This window comes from Entelurus aequoreus, linkage group LG05 (assembly GCF_033978785.1).
Source record: "Entelurus aequoreus isolate RoL-2023_Sb linkage group LG05, RoL_Eaeq_v1.1, whole genome shotgun sequence".
NCBI classification, from domain to species: Eukaryota; Metazoa; Chordata; class Actinopteri; order Syngnathiformes; family Syngnathidae; genus Entelurus; species Entelurus aequoreus.
Genome location: NC_084735.1, coordinates 68,931,867 through 68,948,139, shown reverse-complemented (window position 1 = coordinate 68,948,139; position 16,273 = coordinate 68,931,867). Strand labels below are relative to the sequence as shown.

The window sequence follows — 16,273 nt, the reverse complement described above, 5'->3', positions numbered from 1 at the left end:
AATTAAAAGTAATTAAAGATTAAAGTACCAATGATTGTCACACACACACTAGATGTGGTGAAATTTGTCCTCTGCATTTGTCCCATCCCCTTGGGGAGCAGTGGGCAGCAGCGGCGCCGCGCCCGGGAATCATTTTGGTGATTTAACCCCCAACTCCAACCCTTTGTTGCTGAGTGCCAAGCAAGGAGGTTATGGGTCCCATTTTTATAGTCTTTGGTATGACTCGGCTGGGATTTGAACTCCAACCTACCGATCTCAGGGCGGAGTTCAAATCCCAGCCGAGTCATACCAAAGACTATAAAAATGGGACCCATAACCTCCCTGCTTGGCACTCAGCAACAAAGAGGCTGAAAAAGCACTATATTTGAATGTGTGCTGGCAATATTGGCGTTATTTTAACCCTGCGAGCAAACAAAAACACAGGGGTCCAAACCTGGGATTTAAGGCGTTCCTCAAGGCCCACCTTTAAGTCCGCTACTTTTTGGCAATGACAAATATTTGGATTTATGTAACTAAGGTGTTTCTGTATCTAGTTTACTTCAGACGCAGCCAGTAGTTGTTTGTTCTTCTTCTTTAGTTACAGTAGTGGTGTTCCCCAAGGTTCTATTTTACAGTAGATCCTCTTTTTTTAAATGTATCATGTTAAAGTTAAGTTAAAGTTAAAGTACCAATGATTGTCACACACACACTAGGTGTGGTGAAATTATTCTCTGCATTTGACCCATCACCCTTGATCACCCCCTGGGAGGTGAGGGGAGCAGTGAGCAGCAGCGGTGGCTGCGCCCGGGAGTCATTATTGGTGATTTAACAGCCCAATTCCAACCCTTGATGCTGAGTGCCAAGCAGGAAGGTAATGTAGGCTATTTAGCTATTAAGTACAAAAAAAAAAGCAGAAGTGCTCCTGTAACTCTCGCAATTTAAATACCTCAAAATCAAATGTCTTCTGTGGAGGACGCTGGTTCTACAGAGCACACAAAGTAAGACTGATACTAAAAATGTAAAAAAAAAATCATAAAAAGCTTATAAATTGACACATGACATTCAAACTACCAGATGAATTATTACAGTTAAGATTGCGTAAGTGTGCAAATATGTGGCTCGGTTGGTAGAGTGGCTGTGCGAGCAACTTGAGGGTTCCTGGTTTGATCACTAGCTTCTGCCGTCCTGGTCACGTCCTTTGTGTCCTTGAGCAAGACACTTCTGCATGGCAGCTCCTGCCATCAGTGGGTGAATGTGGGAATAGTGTCAAAGCACTTTGAGTACCTTAAAGGTAGAAAAGCGCTATACAAGTATAATCCATAACTGGCTGTGCTCATATATTTTGTGGCTTAATTTTTAATTTTTACCTTAACCACATTTTATTTTTTTATTAACTATTATTAATAATTGTTCCAGTCATAGTAAAGAAAATCTACCTAAAATGTATCATTAATGACGTTTTACTTTTAACTGTGTTTAACATATATATATATACAGTATATATAATATATATATATATATATATATATATATATATATATATATAAAATTAAGAAACATTTACTTTTAATCTAGAAACAAATAAAACAATTGTTCTTAGAAGTAAAATACAATTACATTTATATATTGTTATTAATTACCATCATTCTATTACTATTATAATTAACCTATTATCAATGTATTCAATTATTTATTACGAAAATAAATATTTATAATTTATTTTATTGTTTGATGTCTTTATCAGAAAAAACAATTGGTTGTTTTACACAGGACGGATCTGTGAATGTTGTCTATCTGTGTTGGCCCTGCGATGAGGTGGCGACTTGTCCAGGGTGTACCCCTCCTTCCGCCCGAATGCAGCTGAGATAGGCTCCAGCACACCCGCGACCCCGAACGGGACAAGCGGTAGAAAATGGATGGATGATGGATAGATGGATCTTACTGCAAATTCACAATATACACTTATTTTAACATGCTTGTTTCACATGGGAAGTATTTTGATGCTGCACATCTTTACTCACTCACATTAGGTACATAACTGATAGGGCTGTGAATCTTTGGGTGTCCCACGATTCGACTCACTATCGATTCTTGGGGTCACGATTCTCGATTCAAAAACGATTTTCCCCCGATTCAAAACGATTCTCTATTCATACAATACATAGGATTTCAGCAGGATCTACCCCAGTCTGCTGACATGCAAGCAGAGTAGTAGATTTTTGTAAAAAGCTTTTATAATTGTAAAGGACAATGTTTTATCAACTGATTGCAATAATGTAAATTTGTTTTAACTATTAAATGAACCAAAAATATGACTTATTTTATCTTTGTAAAAATATTGGACACAGTGTGTTGTCAAGCTTATGAGATGCGATGCAAGTGTAAGCCATTGTGACACTATTGTTCTTTTTTTATTTTTTTATTTATAAATGTCTAATGATAATGTCAATGAGGGATTTTTAATCACTGCTATGTTGAAATTGTAACTAATATTGATACTGTTGATAATATTAATTTTTGTTTCACTACTTTTGGTATGTTCTGTGTCGTGTTTGTCTCCTCTCAATTGCAGTTCTGAGTGTTGCTGGGTCGAGTTTGGTTTTGGAATTGGATTGCATTGTTGTGGTATTGCTGTGTATTGTTTTGTTGGATTGATAAATTTAAATTAAAAAAAAATAAAATAAAAAAATAAATAAATAAATATTAATTTAAATAAAAAAATAGATTTTTTTTAAAATGAGAATCGATTCTGAATCGCACAACGTGAGAATCGCGATTCGAATTCGAATCGATTTTTTTCCACACCCCTAATAACTGAGCTCTTATTTAAAAAATGTATTTTCTCTGTATGTTTATCATAGTGATTTGCAGTGGTATACAACTGCTTTGCATTATAAAGTGCTTTTACTAATATTTTGGTTATCACATTTTGCTAAAAAAAAAAAAAAAAAAAAAGTTAAATATTACAATAATAGAAAAAACACTGCAACTATTGACAAAAAATACCTAATAATTAGGCACCTTAATCAATATGTGGCAATAAGATACACACATTTCCCCCTCTTGTCCTGGCATGCAGCGTCACATTCTTTAGGACCAGTAGTGGGAAGTACCTGACAGGCCGCCATATTGGGACGGACCTGTCTTACCCAAAGATGTCTGCAAGGCTCCAAGAAAATAGAAAACACTACGCACTGTTTTGTGCAGGCGATTGAAATAAAACGCTTTTGGCTGATCAGCAAAACCCCAGGTAGACGTTTTTCTTTGATTGTTTTCACAAAGAAGACGACAGAAGCGCACAAAAGATGTTTTGTGGTGTGATTGAGTGATTATCAACACGGAAGTGTAAATCCTGCGCGTTTTTAAGCGACGCGATGGCGACGTGTCAGAGAATGATCTTGTCATGACCCTCTTCCTTGTATCCTCTTTGTCAGCAGCAGGCTAGCGGAGCGCGTCGAGGGCAGCTCCCTTTCTGCCCCCCACTCCTTCCTCAGTCCCACGCAGCAAGCACATTCCGCACCATGGCTGCCACGGACGTGGACGTGTTTTCGGTGAGTCAACCTTCCCCCAGGTGTCTCCTGTAATGCATGACAATACTCGGCAGTGATTTGCGAAAAACCAGCGAATGTTAGCGGGAGTATGGTTAAGCCTTCCCCGTGTTGGGAGCCTCCAATGTGGGGCTCAGCCCACACGGTGGAAGTGATTTGTGGAAGCACATTTCAGACAAATGAGACCTATCTTGGTTAATTTCATGATTATTTATCTGTCTGTGCTCCATTGGTTGTATTTTCTAAATACAGCATTGAAGTGTAAAATGTAAGCTAGCTAGCAGGCAAAGACTATTTAAATAGATTTAAATAGTTTTGCAAGAAAGCATAGTGTTGGTGTCATGTGACTTCATCTGTCAACTTCCGGTCATATTGCATGTACTATTTACAGTGTTGTCCTATTGTCAGATGTTATTGCTGTCTTTTCCCTCCTGACAGCGCTTGTGCATGTCTCAGTTTGTCTTAAAAGACAGCAAGGAATCTGAAATATGTCGTAGTTGCAACAATAAATCATGTCTTACCCTGTGGCTTCGTTTTTCACGTGTAACACATTTGTAATCACAGTATTTGAGTAAAGTTACGACTAATAATACTCAAACTTTTTTTTTCTCTTAATGGATGAATTTTATTATATTATAACAACTTCATTCTTGTAAAGATTTTTTAAAGATAAAAAATAATGTTTTCCTCTTACAGTAGCTTTTTCCCCTGAGTTTACATCAATATTTGTAACAGTATTGTTGTGTACAGGAGGGGACGGCACAGACATCAGGGGCGTAGTTAAAGCTCCATATTTAATTATTATATATGCACAATATATGACAATAATCAGGAATGAAGTGTGACTAAACCCAAGAGTGTGTATGGTGCGCGACTATGTGTGTGAATTAACTGTTGTGTGTTACCGGGAGTGTTGAGCGGAAGGCGGAAGTCCCGTAGGGGAAGACAGGCTCGTAGATTTGTGAGCAGGCAGGGAAGTAAGGGCTATAGCAAGGCGTCGAAGGTCCGTGCTCAGGCGGGAGGTCGAGATCCAAGAGGCAGTCAGGGAAGCAGAGGGAACGCAGGGAGACGAGACGCACATCTAGTCGCGCGGGAACGAAGGGGTAGCTGCAAGGAATGACAAGGAGAGAACACAAGACCAGTCAACACGACGGGGGAGAAACACGGAGAGAGAAATGCATAGAGCTTCGTTAGTTGGCTTACTGTACTCGAACAGAAGACTACGTTCCGGCGCGGGATAGCAGGTTGTGCAGGCTTATGAAGGCGGGTCTGATGATCAGCTTCAGGTGTGCTGATTGCCGGTGATTGATTGCAGCTGTGCACCGGCGCAGCCTCTGCAGGAGTGGCGCTTGGAGGTGCGCTCATAAGAGCGCACAGATGAGTGTGCATTGGGATGCGCCCGGCCCGTGACAAGTATTACTGTATTCTTTTAATAATACGACTTTATTCTTTAAACATTACGACTTCATTCTTAAACTAAATAAATATATATTGAAAAAATCTGACTTGGTTGGACTTTTTTTCTCTTAATTTAATCGATTAAATTTGAGAATGGTACGATTTTATTTCTGTAATGTTATGATTGCTTTTTTTTTACGATCTTAAAATCACTTTTTATATAGAAGAAATTCACTTTGTTCAAATGTTTTCTCCCAACGCAAGCTTTATTACGACTATTTTTGTAACAGTATTACATGTTCTTATTACTCTATTCTCAGAATATTCAGACCTTATTCTTAACAACATACATGTTTTTCTTGAGAAAAAAATGTATTCTTGTAACATTCTGACTTTTTTTCTCCATTTTTATCACGACTCTTTTACTTCGAAATATAGGATTATGTCCTATGTGGCAACTTTTTCCCCCCGAAAACCTGATTCTCGTAACATGTGAATACGCTACTATCAACTGTCTTGTCAATTTTTTCTGATATTATGATGACTTTTTTTCCCATGATCTTTTCTCTGATAACTTTAATCTTGTTACGCTGCATCTGATTTTCTTCCATATCACAGCTTCTCTCTTTTTTCTTTTTTTTCTCATAACATACATTTTTCCATGTAACCTTGCACATTTTGTCTTCTGTGTTAGGACATTTTTCTAGTTGGATTTAGTGTCCTAAAAAGTTACTCGTTAGGTTGCGATATTATTATGACTTAACTCACGTAATTTCATAGTATTGCAACGTAATTGAGTAATATTATGACTTCCCCGCCTCTATTATGACTTTTTTTTCGTATGACTTTGTAACATTATGACTGTTCAAAATAATATATATTTTTTTAATAATATAAAATATTTTGTGGAAAAATACAACTATATTCTGGTAGCCAACATGTTACAGCTTTTCTTGGAATATCACAAAATTGTCCATTTTTGTTGTCCTATAGTACGGCTTTTTTTGTCATACCACTCAAATGTTTTTTTTCTAATAACATTACAGGTTATTTGTTGTAATATTATGACTATATACTCTTTAAATGAGGACTTTTTTTTCCTCGAAATGCTACATTGTCAGTGTGGTCATAATACTCCTTGATCTTTTAATGAAACATGCTTATGTACTGGGCACTAGAAAGGCTAAAGGAAAAAGCGGACACTCCTTTAATAAACAAAGCAAAAAGAACAGAAGTCGTGTTCTGTTTAGCTCGTTGCGCACAGTAGCTGCTGACTGGGATTTTGGAATATAAAATTGGGGCATTGATTATGGGGGGAAAAATGCTGAGAATGCAGTGAAACAGGCCAGCGGTAGCGGCTGGGCGGCTGCACAGCTGGGGCCTGTCTGACTTCCTGTCTAAACTTTTTTTTTTTTTTCGGAACTAAGTGAGACCATATTGAACAAACTGATGAGCCTGCCTGGCCGTTGTGTGTGAAAAGGGTGCGGCTATTGATAGGCCGTGTCATTGCCACACGCTGCAGAGTTGCGTAGCTTTGGGATAGCTTTGTAGGCCACGATCAATGCGGCCAATTACCCTGCAACTCTTGTTTTCTCTCATTGTTCTCTCATTGATTCCATCGCAATGAATAACAGCACGCCGCTCATTTAAACATGCCCTCCAGTTATGGTCAAATACCATTGCAAAAGTTCAGAATTGTAAAAATGATCAAATAATTAGAATGTTCATCTAGTAGAGAACTATTATCATTCCTATTGGCTGCTAAACGCATTGTTATTGTAGAGTTACATTAGCGCATCCATCCATCCATCCATTCATCCATTTTCTACCGCATGTCCCTTTTGGTGCTTCTCAAATATTTTCTGTTATGCCCCCCCTCGGAAGAAGAAAATATTTCGCGCCCCCCCCCCCACTCTCCACCATGACTAAAAATAGTATATTTTGTCGATAAATTTGTTATGACAATACCTCTGCATAACATTGTAAGCTTATCAAAAATAAAGGAAACAACACACCAGTCTTTCCTCGTACCCCACCATGGTTACTGTGAAGCCAAGTGCGACATACGCTCATCATATTCTGGTACAGCAAAAAATAGCATGTTCCCCAAGGTTACGCCCATCCCCCCCCCCCCCCCCCCCCCCGACATTGCACCTGCCCCACTGTTTGAGAAATACTGCATTAGCGGTTAACTTCTTTTTACTTTTTACACTTGTTTATGCTACACAATGATATGTGTCAGGTTTCTGGTACACCCGCCTGATTTGTGATTAAAGTTAGAATATTTATAACCAGTCCCCCCCCACCTTGTTAAAACCTCCTCAAACAGGTTCCAATTGTTTGTTCTGGTTTGTGCTGCAAAACATTTTTGTTTTTATGTTAGCAACGTTTTATGGAGTTGGTTATTAATTATAATAGTTAGACCAAAATGTATTGCAGCAAAAACGATTGGGACTAGATGGGGAGGTTTTGAGAAGGGGCATGGGGGCCTGGTTGTGAATCATAATTCATTAATAACGTACAACTATAATAGTTGGATAAAAAATGTCTGCAGCACAAACCAGCACAGATGTAGCAGTGTTTCCCATAAACTGCCAAGATACCTGTGGCGGTGGGGGCGTGGCTATGAGCGGGGTCACCACGACATCATCAAGTAATTTGCATAATTTACTACAATGATATGATTTTCTCTTAAAAGGCTCAAAAAATGTATACTTACTAATTAATAATAACAGTTTTGTTTTAAACGTCCATCCATCCATCCATTTTACAATATAATTACAACACTTTATGTACATATTTATATACAGATTTGAACATAAGTTAGTTAAATAAGTTATTAACTGAAATATATTTATTAATTGTGGTTTTTACAAAAAATATATCTTATAAAAATATAAAAGCTGAAATGTCTCTTAAAGCTCTGCCCCTTTAATTAGTGCATACTAAATAATTTAACTTTAGCCTACTACTACAACCATATTATTTACCAGCAACATAAAGTGAAACAGAGGCAGAGGTGTCCTGCCACAGTCAGTAATAAATAAACAGAAAACAGTAGTGGTGGTAGATAGACACAGAGCTTCATCAAACATCTGATCCACTGAACAAAGAGCTACAAAAATCTTGATCTTAGACTTCTCTTTTGTAAAGTAAATCTGAACAGCCGATATGGGCATCTACATCAACTATATGATTTGCCTGAGAAGCTGGACAGGACAAAAAAATTTAAAGAAAAAATAAAATCTATTTGTGGCGGCCTTAATTCTTTCGTGGCGGGCCGCCACAAATAAATGAATGTGTGCAGTGTTTCCCATAAACTGCCAAGATACATGTGGCGGTGGGGGCGTGGCTATGGGCGTGGTCACATGAAATCATCGAGTAATTTGCATAATTTGCTACAATGATTTGAATTTCTCTAAAAAGGCTCAAAAAATGCATACTTACTAATTAATAATAACAGTTTTGTTTTAAACGTCCATCCATCCATCCATCCATCCATCCATCCATCCATCCATCCATTTTACAATATAATTACAACACTTTATGTACATATTTATATACAGAGTTGAACAATAAGTTATTCACTGAAATACATTTATTAATTGTGGTTCTTACAAACAATATATCTTATAAAATATAAAAGCTAAAATGTCTCAAAGCTCTGCCCCTTTAATTAGTGCATACTAAATAATTTAACTTTAGCCTACTACTACAACCATATTATTTACCAGCGACATAAAGTGAAACAGAGGCAGAGGTGTCCTGCCACAGTCAGTAACAAATAAACAGAAAACAGTAGTGGTGGTAGATAGACACAGAGCTTCATCAAACATCTGATCCACTGAACAAAGAGCTCCAAAAATCTTGAACTTTAGACTGCCATAAGTTTTACTCCCTACACTTAACCATGTGTTTCCTACTGCCTGCAGACTTTGCACCCTTTGTTATGTACACATGTTGTGTTTCTAATATAAATACATTTAATAAAGTAAAATACAAATAAGGCAACAAGAGAAGTATCTTACACTTCTCTTTTGTAAAGTAAATCTGAACAGTCGATATGGGCATCTACATCAACTATATGATTTGCCTGAGAAGCTGGAGAGGACAAAAAAAAATAAATAATTTTTTATTTTTTTATTTTTTATTTTTTTTATTTGTGGCGGACGTAATTCTTTCGTGGCGGGCCGCCACAAATAAATGAATGTGTGGGAAACCCTGCTGTGGGAAACACTGTGTAGCGCAAACAATTGGCGTAAGTTTAGGGAGATTTTGACATGAATGGAGTGCTGGTTATAATTAATAACATGTTAATACCATTAAAAATAATTAAACATTAACTTAAAAACATAGCAGCACAAACATTTTTTGCAGCACAAATGATTAGGACAGGTGATCTACCACTTGTAATTGCATACATGTTCAAAATAAATTCAAACCAACCAACCAAGCGAGCTGGTTATGAATAATGAAACGTTAATAACTTAAAAACTGTAATAGACGAAACAATTTTTGCAGCACAAACGATTGGGACAGGTTTGAGGAAATTTGGACTAGGTGGGAGTCCCAACTTCACACAGGTCAGCAGATTTTGTTTATTTTAACAACCATTTCTAAAGCTTGGTTTTGCATGATATATCTCCCAGTTCAAGACACATCAATCTCTACAAGTTACTAATTGTTTTTGCTATGCTGAGGGAAAAAAAGTTTTACTTCCTGCATAACTTCCTCCTAGAGGAGAAAATGCTTTGTGGCTCCAAGTAAATCAACACATTTATCACAACAGGGAGAAAAGTAACACCCTTTTATTATTACTACCACTGAGGGCATTTTTGACACGCATTTATCCAACACTGCTACATAAAAATGCAAGAATCATACACACTTATGTAGACAGGGTCACACCACTGATCTCTAGCCTTCTCCTTAAAACTTTAGCTGCTGCTATTATTATGTAACAAAAAGCCCAACACCGTATCCCCCATGGAAGAGTTACTTACTGACCCCAAAGACCATTGTTTCACCCGCCAGGCCTGCATGCAATCTGGAATTATCATCAAGAACAAGTTCTAGGCAAGTGGAATGTTTGCAACAGTAGTCGGTCCCAGATGTGTAAGTCTTACTGTCAGACGCATTCAAAGACTAGTAGCTAATTATTTTGCACGTTCAGATGAGAAGTGTACACAGGATGTATGTATTGTGTCACCAGCAATGCATCGCAGTGCTTATGGAACATACAGGCCAGAAGTGCCTGCAGGCCAGCTTGTCAAAGTCAACACAGGGAATGAATAATGACAGAATGAACCAATGATTCAATGTGTATGTATAGAAGAGGTCATAGACGGGCTCTCAAAAGTGTAGAAATAGATTTCTAGATAATATTTGTTCTGACTTTAACTTGTAACAATGGCTTTTCTTGCAGAAATTACAACTTCATTCTGCAAACATTGGGACTAAATTCTTCAAGTTTAATGACTTTTTTGCCAACAAAACATCTTATTTACATTAGTTTTTAGAAGTAACATCTTAACTTTTTCTCACATCAATACAACATTTTTCTCCAATAATGTTTTTTGTTAAAAAATGCTTATTTAATGACATGTTTGTGTTGTTATTTTGCAATACGACAACATTTTTCTCTGAAATATTAAACCTTTTACGACTTTTGCTTTTTCTAGTATTACGATTTTATTCTCTTAACAATGTGACTTTTTGCAGAACATTACAACTTTTTTTTGTGTTGTAACTTTATCTTATTTGGCATGTCAACTCTAGTGTTCATTAAACATCATGACTTGTCCCACCTATATTAAAACTTTTTTTCCTTATCTTCAACTTCATTCTCATAACATTCTGACTTAACAACATTTTTGGTTTTAATCTCGAAAGATAATACATTTTCTTCTCTTATATCACCACTTTTTTCTAGTTATACAACATTATTCCCGTAACATTGTTACATTTTGTCTCAACGCTGAAAATTCTTTCCCGTAACAATTTCACTTTTTGCATAACATTTTATCTCTCATTTTGTAATTTTTCTACTTTATCTTGTGGCATTACGACTTTCATCTTTATTAAACATTAATACTTTTTTCACCTAAATTAAGACTTTTTTCATGTTCTACAATTTAATTCTTATAACATCTTGACTTAACGACTTTTTACCTGCAGAATTATGACTTCATCATGTTGCATTGTGGTTTTAATCTTGCAAGATTAGGATGCCTTTCTCTCCTATAGAACAGTTTTTTCCAGTTTTACGACATTAATCCCGTAACATTGTTACTTTTATCTCAATATTGCAAATTCTTTCTGGTAACAATTTGACATTTTGCATAACATTGTGAAATTACAATTTTCCAACCATCCATTTTCTACCGCTTGTCCCTCATCAACATTAAACATCATGACTTTTCCCACCTAAATTACGAAATTTCTTTCTTGTTCTACGACTTGATTCTCATAACAAGCTGACTTTACGACATTTTTCCTGCAGGTTATGCAGGTAATGACTAGTTGTGTAGATTTGTTTTATTTTTTCAAGATTTTTAAATTTTTGTCTCTACAGTATATTACAACTTGTTTATTATAAGGCATTATTGTCGTAACATTGTTATTTTTTGTCCCAATATAGAAAATTATTTCCCGTAACAATTTCACTTTTTGCAAAACATTTCGACTCTCATCTTATACTATTGCAACTTTATCTAGTGGCATTACGACTTTCAATTTTTCCACCTAAATTACAACTTTTTTCTAATCATAAGACATTATTCCCATAACATTGTTACTTTTTGTATGAATATTCAAAATTATTTCTCATAACATTTAGACTTTTCGTATAACATTTTAACTCTAATCACGCAATAATGCAACTTTATGTTGTGGCAGCACGACTTTAATCTTCCAACATCAGGAATTTTTCCTAGTATTACAACTTTTTTTCAAATATCATTCTACACGCTTGTAACATTACAACTTTCTTTTTTGCAGAACATTTTGACTTAAATTTTTTACTTTAAGATTATGACTTTATCTTGTCACATTCCGCCTTTACTTTTTTCTCATTCTGATTAATTTAGGGCTTTGCTGGTAACATTCAAACTGTTTGAACCAATAACATTTGTATTTTTTTCATTTCTTTTGTCAGAGTTAAATATTTTGGGGAAAAAATAGCCGTGCAATGCAAAACAACAAATATTTGCTGCCGAGAATGCTGGTTCTCAGGAGGATATTGTACTGAGCAGCCAGAACGGAGATTTCTATGGTTAGCATGACATATTCACCTCTATGTCATCCATTGCCTCAGGGGCGGTGTGTCAAAAATGGAATATGAGCCAAATAGTTCAAAACTTACTTAGCTGAGGTGTGATGACATTACATCATTTATGATGGCTGTTTGAACATTTTGTGCTCCCTGAAAATATACATTTGGGATTTTCTACTGTATTTTGCTGAGCTACAGGGTGAAGGTTGAAGTCTCCCACTCTGTCAATAGTGGAATCCTACACTAGTCACTGGCCTAGATAGTTCAAATATATTATTTGGCTCTTGGATATACACATTTATTTGTTTTTCATCAGTAGGGACAATTGGAGAGCTACTCGCTGTCACTTTTTTCCACTTTCAATCTCTTCCACATGGTTCTTTGGCTTCTCAAATGTGCAATTGTATCTTCCTGGGCCAATCAATCCTGTCCCATGTGCTACAATAAATCACAAGAAAACACATTGTAGTGCATCCACAGAGAAAACATTGCCATTGCATTTTATCTACTGAGAGTAAAGTCATATAGTTGTTTTATTACCTAGTCTCAATGAAGAAGCAGCCATACTTTTAGTGTTTTTGTCTTAAGACATTCAGTGACGGTATCTTTACTGGTGATAAGTATGTCTGGTAAAACAATTGACTCACTCATTTATTTGATCTTTCCTGGGGGACGGAGATGAGTGAGGAGGCGGGACAGTAATTGTGTGTGAGGATCGAGGAACAGGAAGGGCGTGCGGATTAGTTGTTCAACAGAGAAAAACATTTAGTAAAAACCTTTGTGGTGGTAGAATGTGTCATTCCTCATCTCCACGTCAGTTTTTGCATGATACAAATGTCCAATCCTGTAACATTCGAACTTCTGTATCAGTGCTGCCGATCCTGATGCCGATCCTTCAGGAGTGAGATCGGCCAATACCAATACCAATGATTAATAATTATTTGCGGACGACACAACTGCATTTTGTTCAGAAGAAAGCACACAGAAGCTAATACAAATAATAACAGAAGAAATTAGCAAATTAAAGAGATGGTTTAATAAAAACAGACTATCTTTGAAACTTATTAAAACGAAAATAATGCTATTCGGTAACATCAGAAGAGAAAGTCAAACACAAATAGACGGAGTAGACATTGAAAGTGTGAAATTAATAAAATTTGTGGGTGTAATAATAGATGATAAAATGATTTGGAAGTCGCAAAGAAGAAATAAACAACACAAGGTGGCAAGGAATATTTCTATAATGAACAAAGCAAAATATGTTCTGGACCAAAAATCACTGCACACTCTCTACTGCTCGCTAGTATTACTATATCTGACTTATTGTGTAGAAATATGGGGAAATAATTACAAAAGTGCACTTCATTCACTAACCGTGTTACAAAAAATATCAGAATAATACCAAATGTAGGTTATCGAGAACATGCAGAAGCCCTTTATTTTTTGACTCCAAAATACTGAAACTCATTGATTTGGTGCATTTGCAAACAGTTAAAATTATGTACAAAGCAAACTATAACCTGCTACCTATGAATATACAACAATTCTGTTAAAAAAAGAGGAGAACTATAACCTCAGAGGAAAATCTAATCTAAAACGTGTATGCACGTACAACACTGGAGACCTTTAGCATATCAGTATCTGGAATCAAATTATGGAACGGATTATGCAAAGAAGTCAAACAATGTACTAATATGATCCCATTTAAGAGGCTGTTCAAACTACAAGTGTTTACTAAGTACAAGGAAGAAGAATCTTGATAAGCATCTTAAACTTTGTTAAAAATTAGATATTATTCATCTCATATGTGAATCATGATTGGCTTAACTATTAAGAGAACTGTTGTATTCATTGGTGTACGTTTTGTTACAGTTACAAGATCAGAAACGGAAGTGAACAAATATGCTAGTAATTGCTATGACTTGGAAAAGGGGTAATATTACAGAAGCTTTGCTTCTTCCTACTCCCTTTCGAACATGTTGTAAAGAGAAATGAACATATGTAATTATTATATGATGTATCACATTGTATCCGTTTACATGTTCGAAATAAACCATAACAGTCACGTATTACCTATACATTTTTCAATGTATTTATGGTGAGTGCTATTGACGGTTTAACAATATCAACACATTTCAACTAGTTCCTTATTATCTTTTATTCCAAGACAATTGTTTGATTAAAACAAAGTTAATAGTGCATATAAAATTAAACAAAGTAAAAAAACTACTATATCATGTGCCTCACAATACATTGGTCCTGAGTTCAATCCCAGGCTCGAGATCTTTCTGTTCGGAGTTTGTATGTTCTCCCCGTGACTGCGTGGGTTCCCTCCGGGTACTCCGGCTTCTTCCCACCCCCAAAAACATGCACCTGGGGATAGGTTGATTGGCAACACTAAATTGGCCCTAGTGTGTGAATGTGAGTGTGAATGTTGTCTGTCTATCTGTGTTGGCCCTGCGATGAAGTGGCGAATTGTCCAGGGTGTACCCCACTTTCTGCCCGAATGCAGCTGAGATAGGCTCCATCACCCCCACGACCCCAAAAGGGACAAGCGATAGAAAATGGATGGATGGATCTTCTACTCATTTAAATCATCAAAGTCCTCCTGTGTCCAGGGAATTATTCCATGTATTTGTAAATATTAACAAAAACAACAACAAAATAGATGTTAAGAAAATACAAATATTCATCTAATGCAGGGATCCCCAAACTCGGGGTGCGCACTGGGTTAAAAAAATAAAAATAAAATAAATAATAATAATAATATATATATATATATATATATATATATATATATATATATATATATATACAGTATATATATATATATATGAGCGATGATGTCACGTTATCGATGGGAAAAGGCATTTTTAGACAATATGATTTGCCTGAGCAGCTAGGAGACACCAAGAGTAACAAACGGTAGAAAATGGATTAGAAAGGACAGATTTAAAATATTAATAAGAAAAAATTCTAATAAAACCATTTTTATTTTATTTTTTAACTTGGGACTTCCCGCGGGCCGGATTGTGGACGCTGGCGGGCCGGATCCTGCCCGCGGGCCGTAGTTTGGGGACCCCTGATCTAATCACCCCAGTATTGATCATATACTGATAATACCTTTGGAATCGACACCACTAATTTATGGATGGATCTGCCCTCCTCTTACGTGTCGTGTACTGACTGTGACAATGCTGATAAACCAACAGTTGTTATATTATCCTCTCTAACTCTTATTTACCTACTTATTAGCTTCCTGTGAGTATCTGCTTACTTTCTGCTGTAAAGTGGTTCCATCTCCATACAAAGCACTTATTTCTTGGTGTTATTTCTAGCTAGATGAGCAGCTAGTTTAGCTGTTAGCATTCCTTCCTTTGGTTCGCTCCCGGTGTGCAACATGTTTAGCCTCGTCCTCCAATGATAGTGATACTTAAAGAGGTGATTATTATTAGCTTAAGGGAGACACACAATTGTCTACTGGCTTGTCAGACGGGGGACTAAAAATAAATACAATTTCAGCAAGTGATCTCCATTAAAAGGCATTAATCGGAAATGGTTATTACGCATTTTTTCATGAAAATTGGGCGATACTAATCGGTGGACGATAGATTGGCACATCCCTAGTTTTAAATATTGTTACACCCGTCATTGTTCTAACCATCTAACTATCTGATTGCAGGATGCCATGTTGCTGTGTGAAAGTGCACATTGTTGCGTGTGTAAAAAGCAAAGGTGTCTTTTTTTGCTGAGGAGACTGTTATGAGGGATGTTCTGAGGGATCTCTGTGTGAAAGAGGCTGCACTCGCAAATGGCAGCAAATTTGAATCCTTTTTCCACTTTTTCTAAATACTAAATTTTTTCTCGGGATGCTGTTTTTTTATGTAAGCATCAAGAACACAGAATTTTGGAGCGAGGAAGCCAACCTGGCAATAAATAACCCAGCTTTAGAGGTAGTTTTAGAGCTGCAACAGAGGCGGCACCCATCCTGTGTGTAAGGGCATTCCGCAAAAACTGGATTAATTTCTCTTGTTGAAAGCAATTGCAAGAAATCTTTCATCATACCAGACTGTGG

At 36.5% G+C, this 16,273-nt stretch overlaps 1 protein-coding gene across 6 annotated transcripts in view; it reads left to right on the top strand.

Moving 5' to 3' along the window:
- septin8a (septin 8a) overlaps positions 1-16,273 on the top strand; it is a 68,543-nt gene that overhangs the window by 7,796 nt on the left and 44,474 nt on the right. For 2 of the 6 annotated variants that reach the window (XM_062048731.1, XM_062048733.1), the window contains exon 2: positions 3,417-3,530. In XM_062048731.1, the coding sequence (XP_061904715.1) occupies positions 3,417-3,530 (114 nt within the window). Of the gene's footprint in view, positions 1-3,087; positions 3,230-3,413; positions 3,531-16,273 lie in introns of those variants that run through there. The other 4 variants (XM_062048730.1, XM_062048736.1, XM_062048732.1 and 1 more) reach the window with 3 other exon arrangements.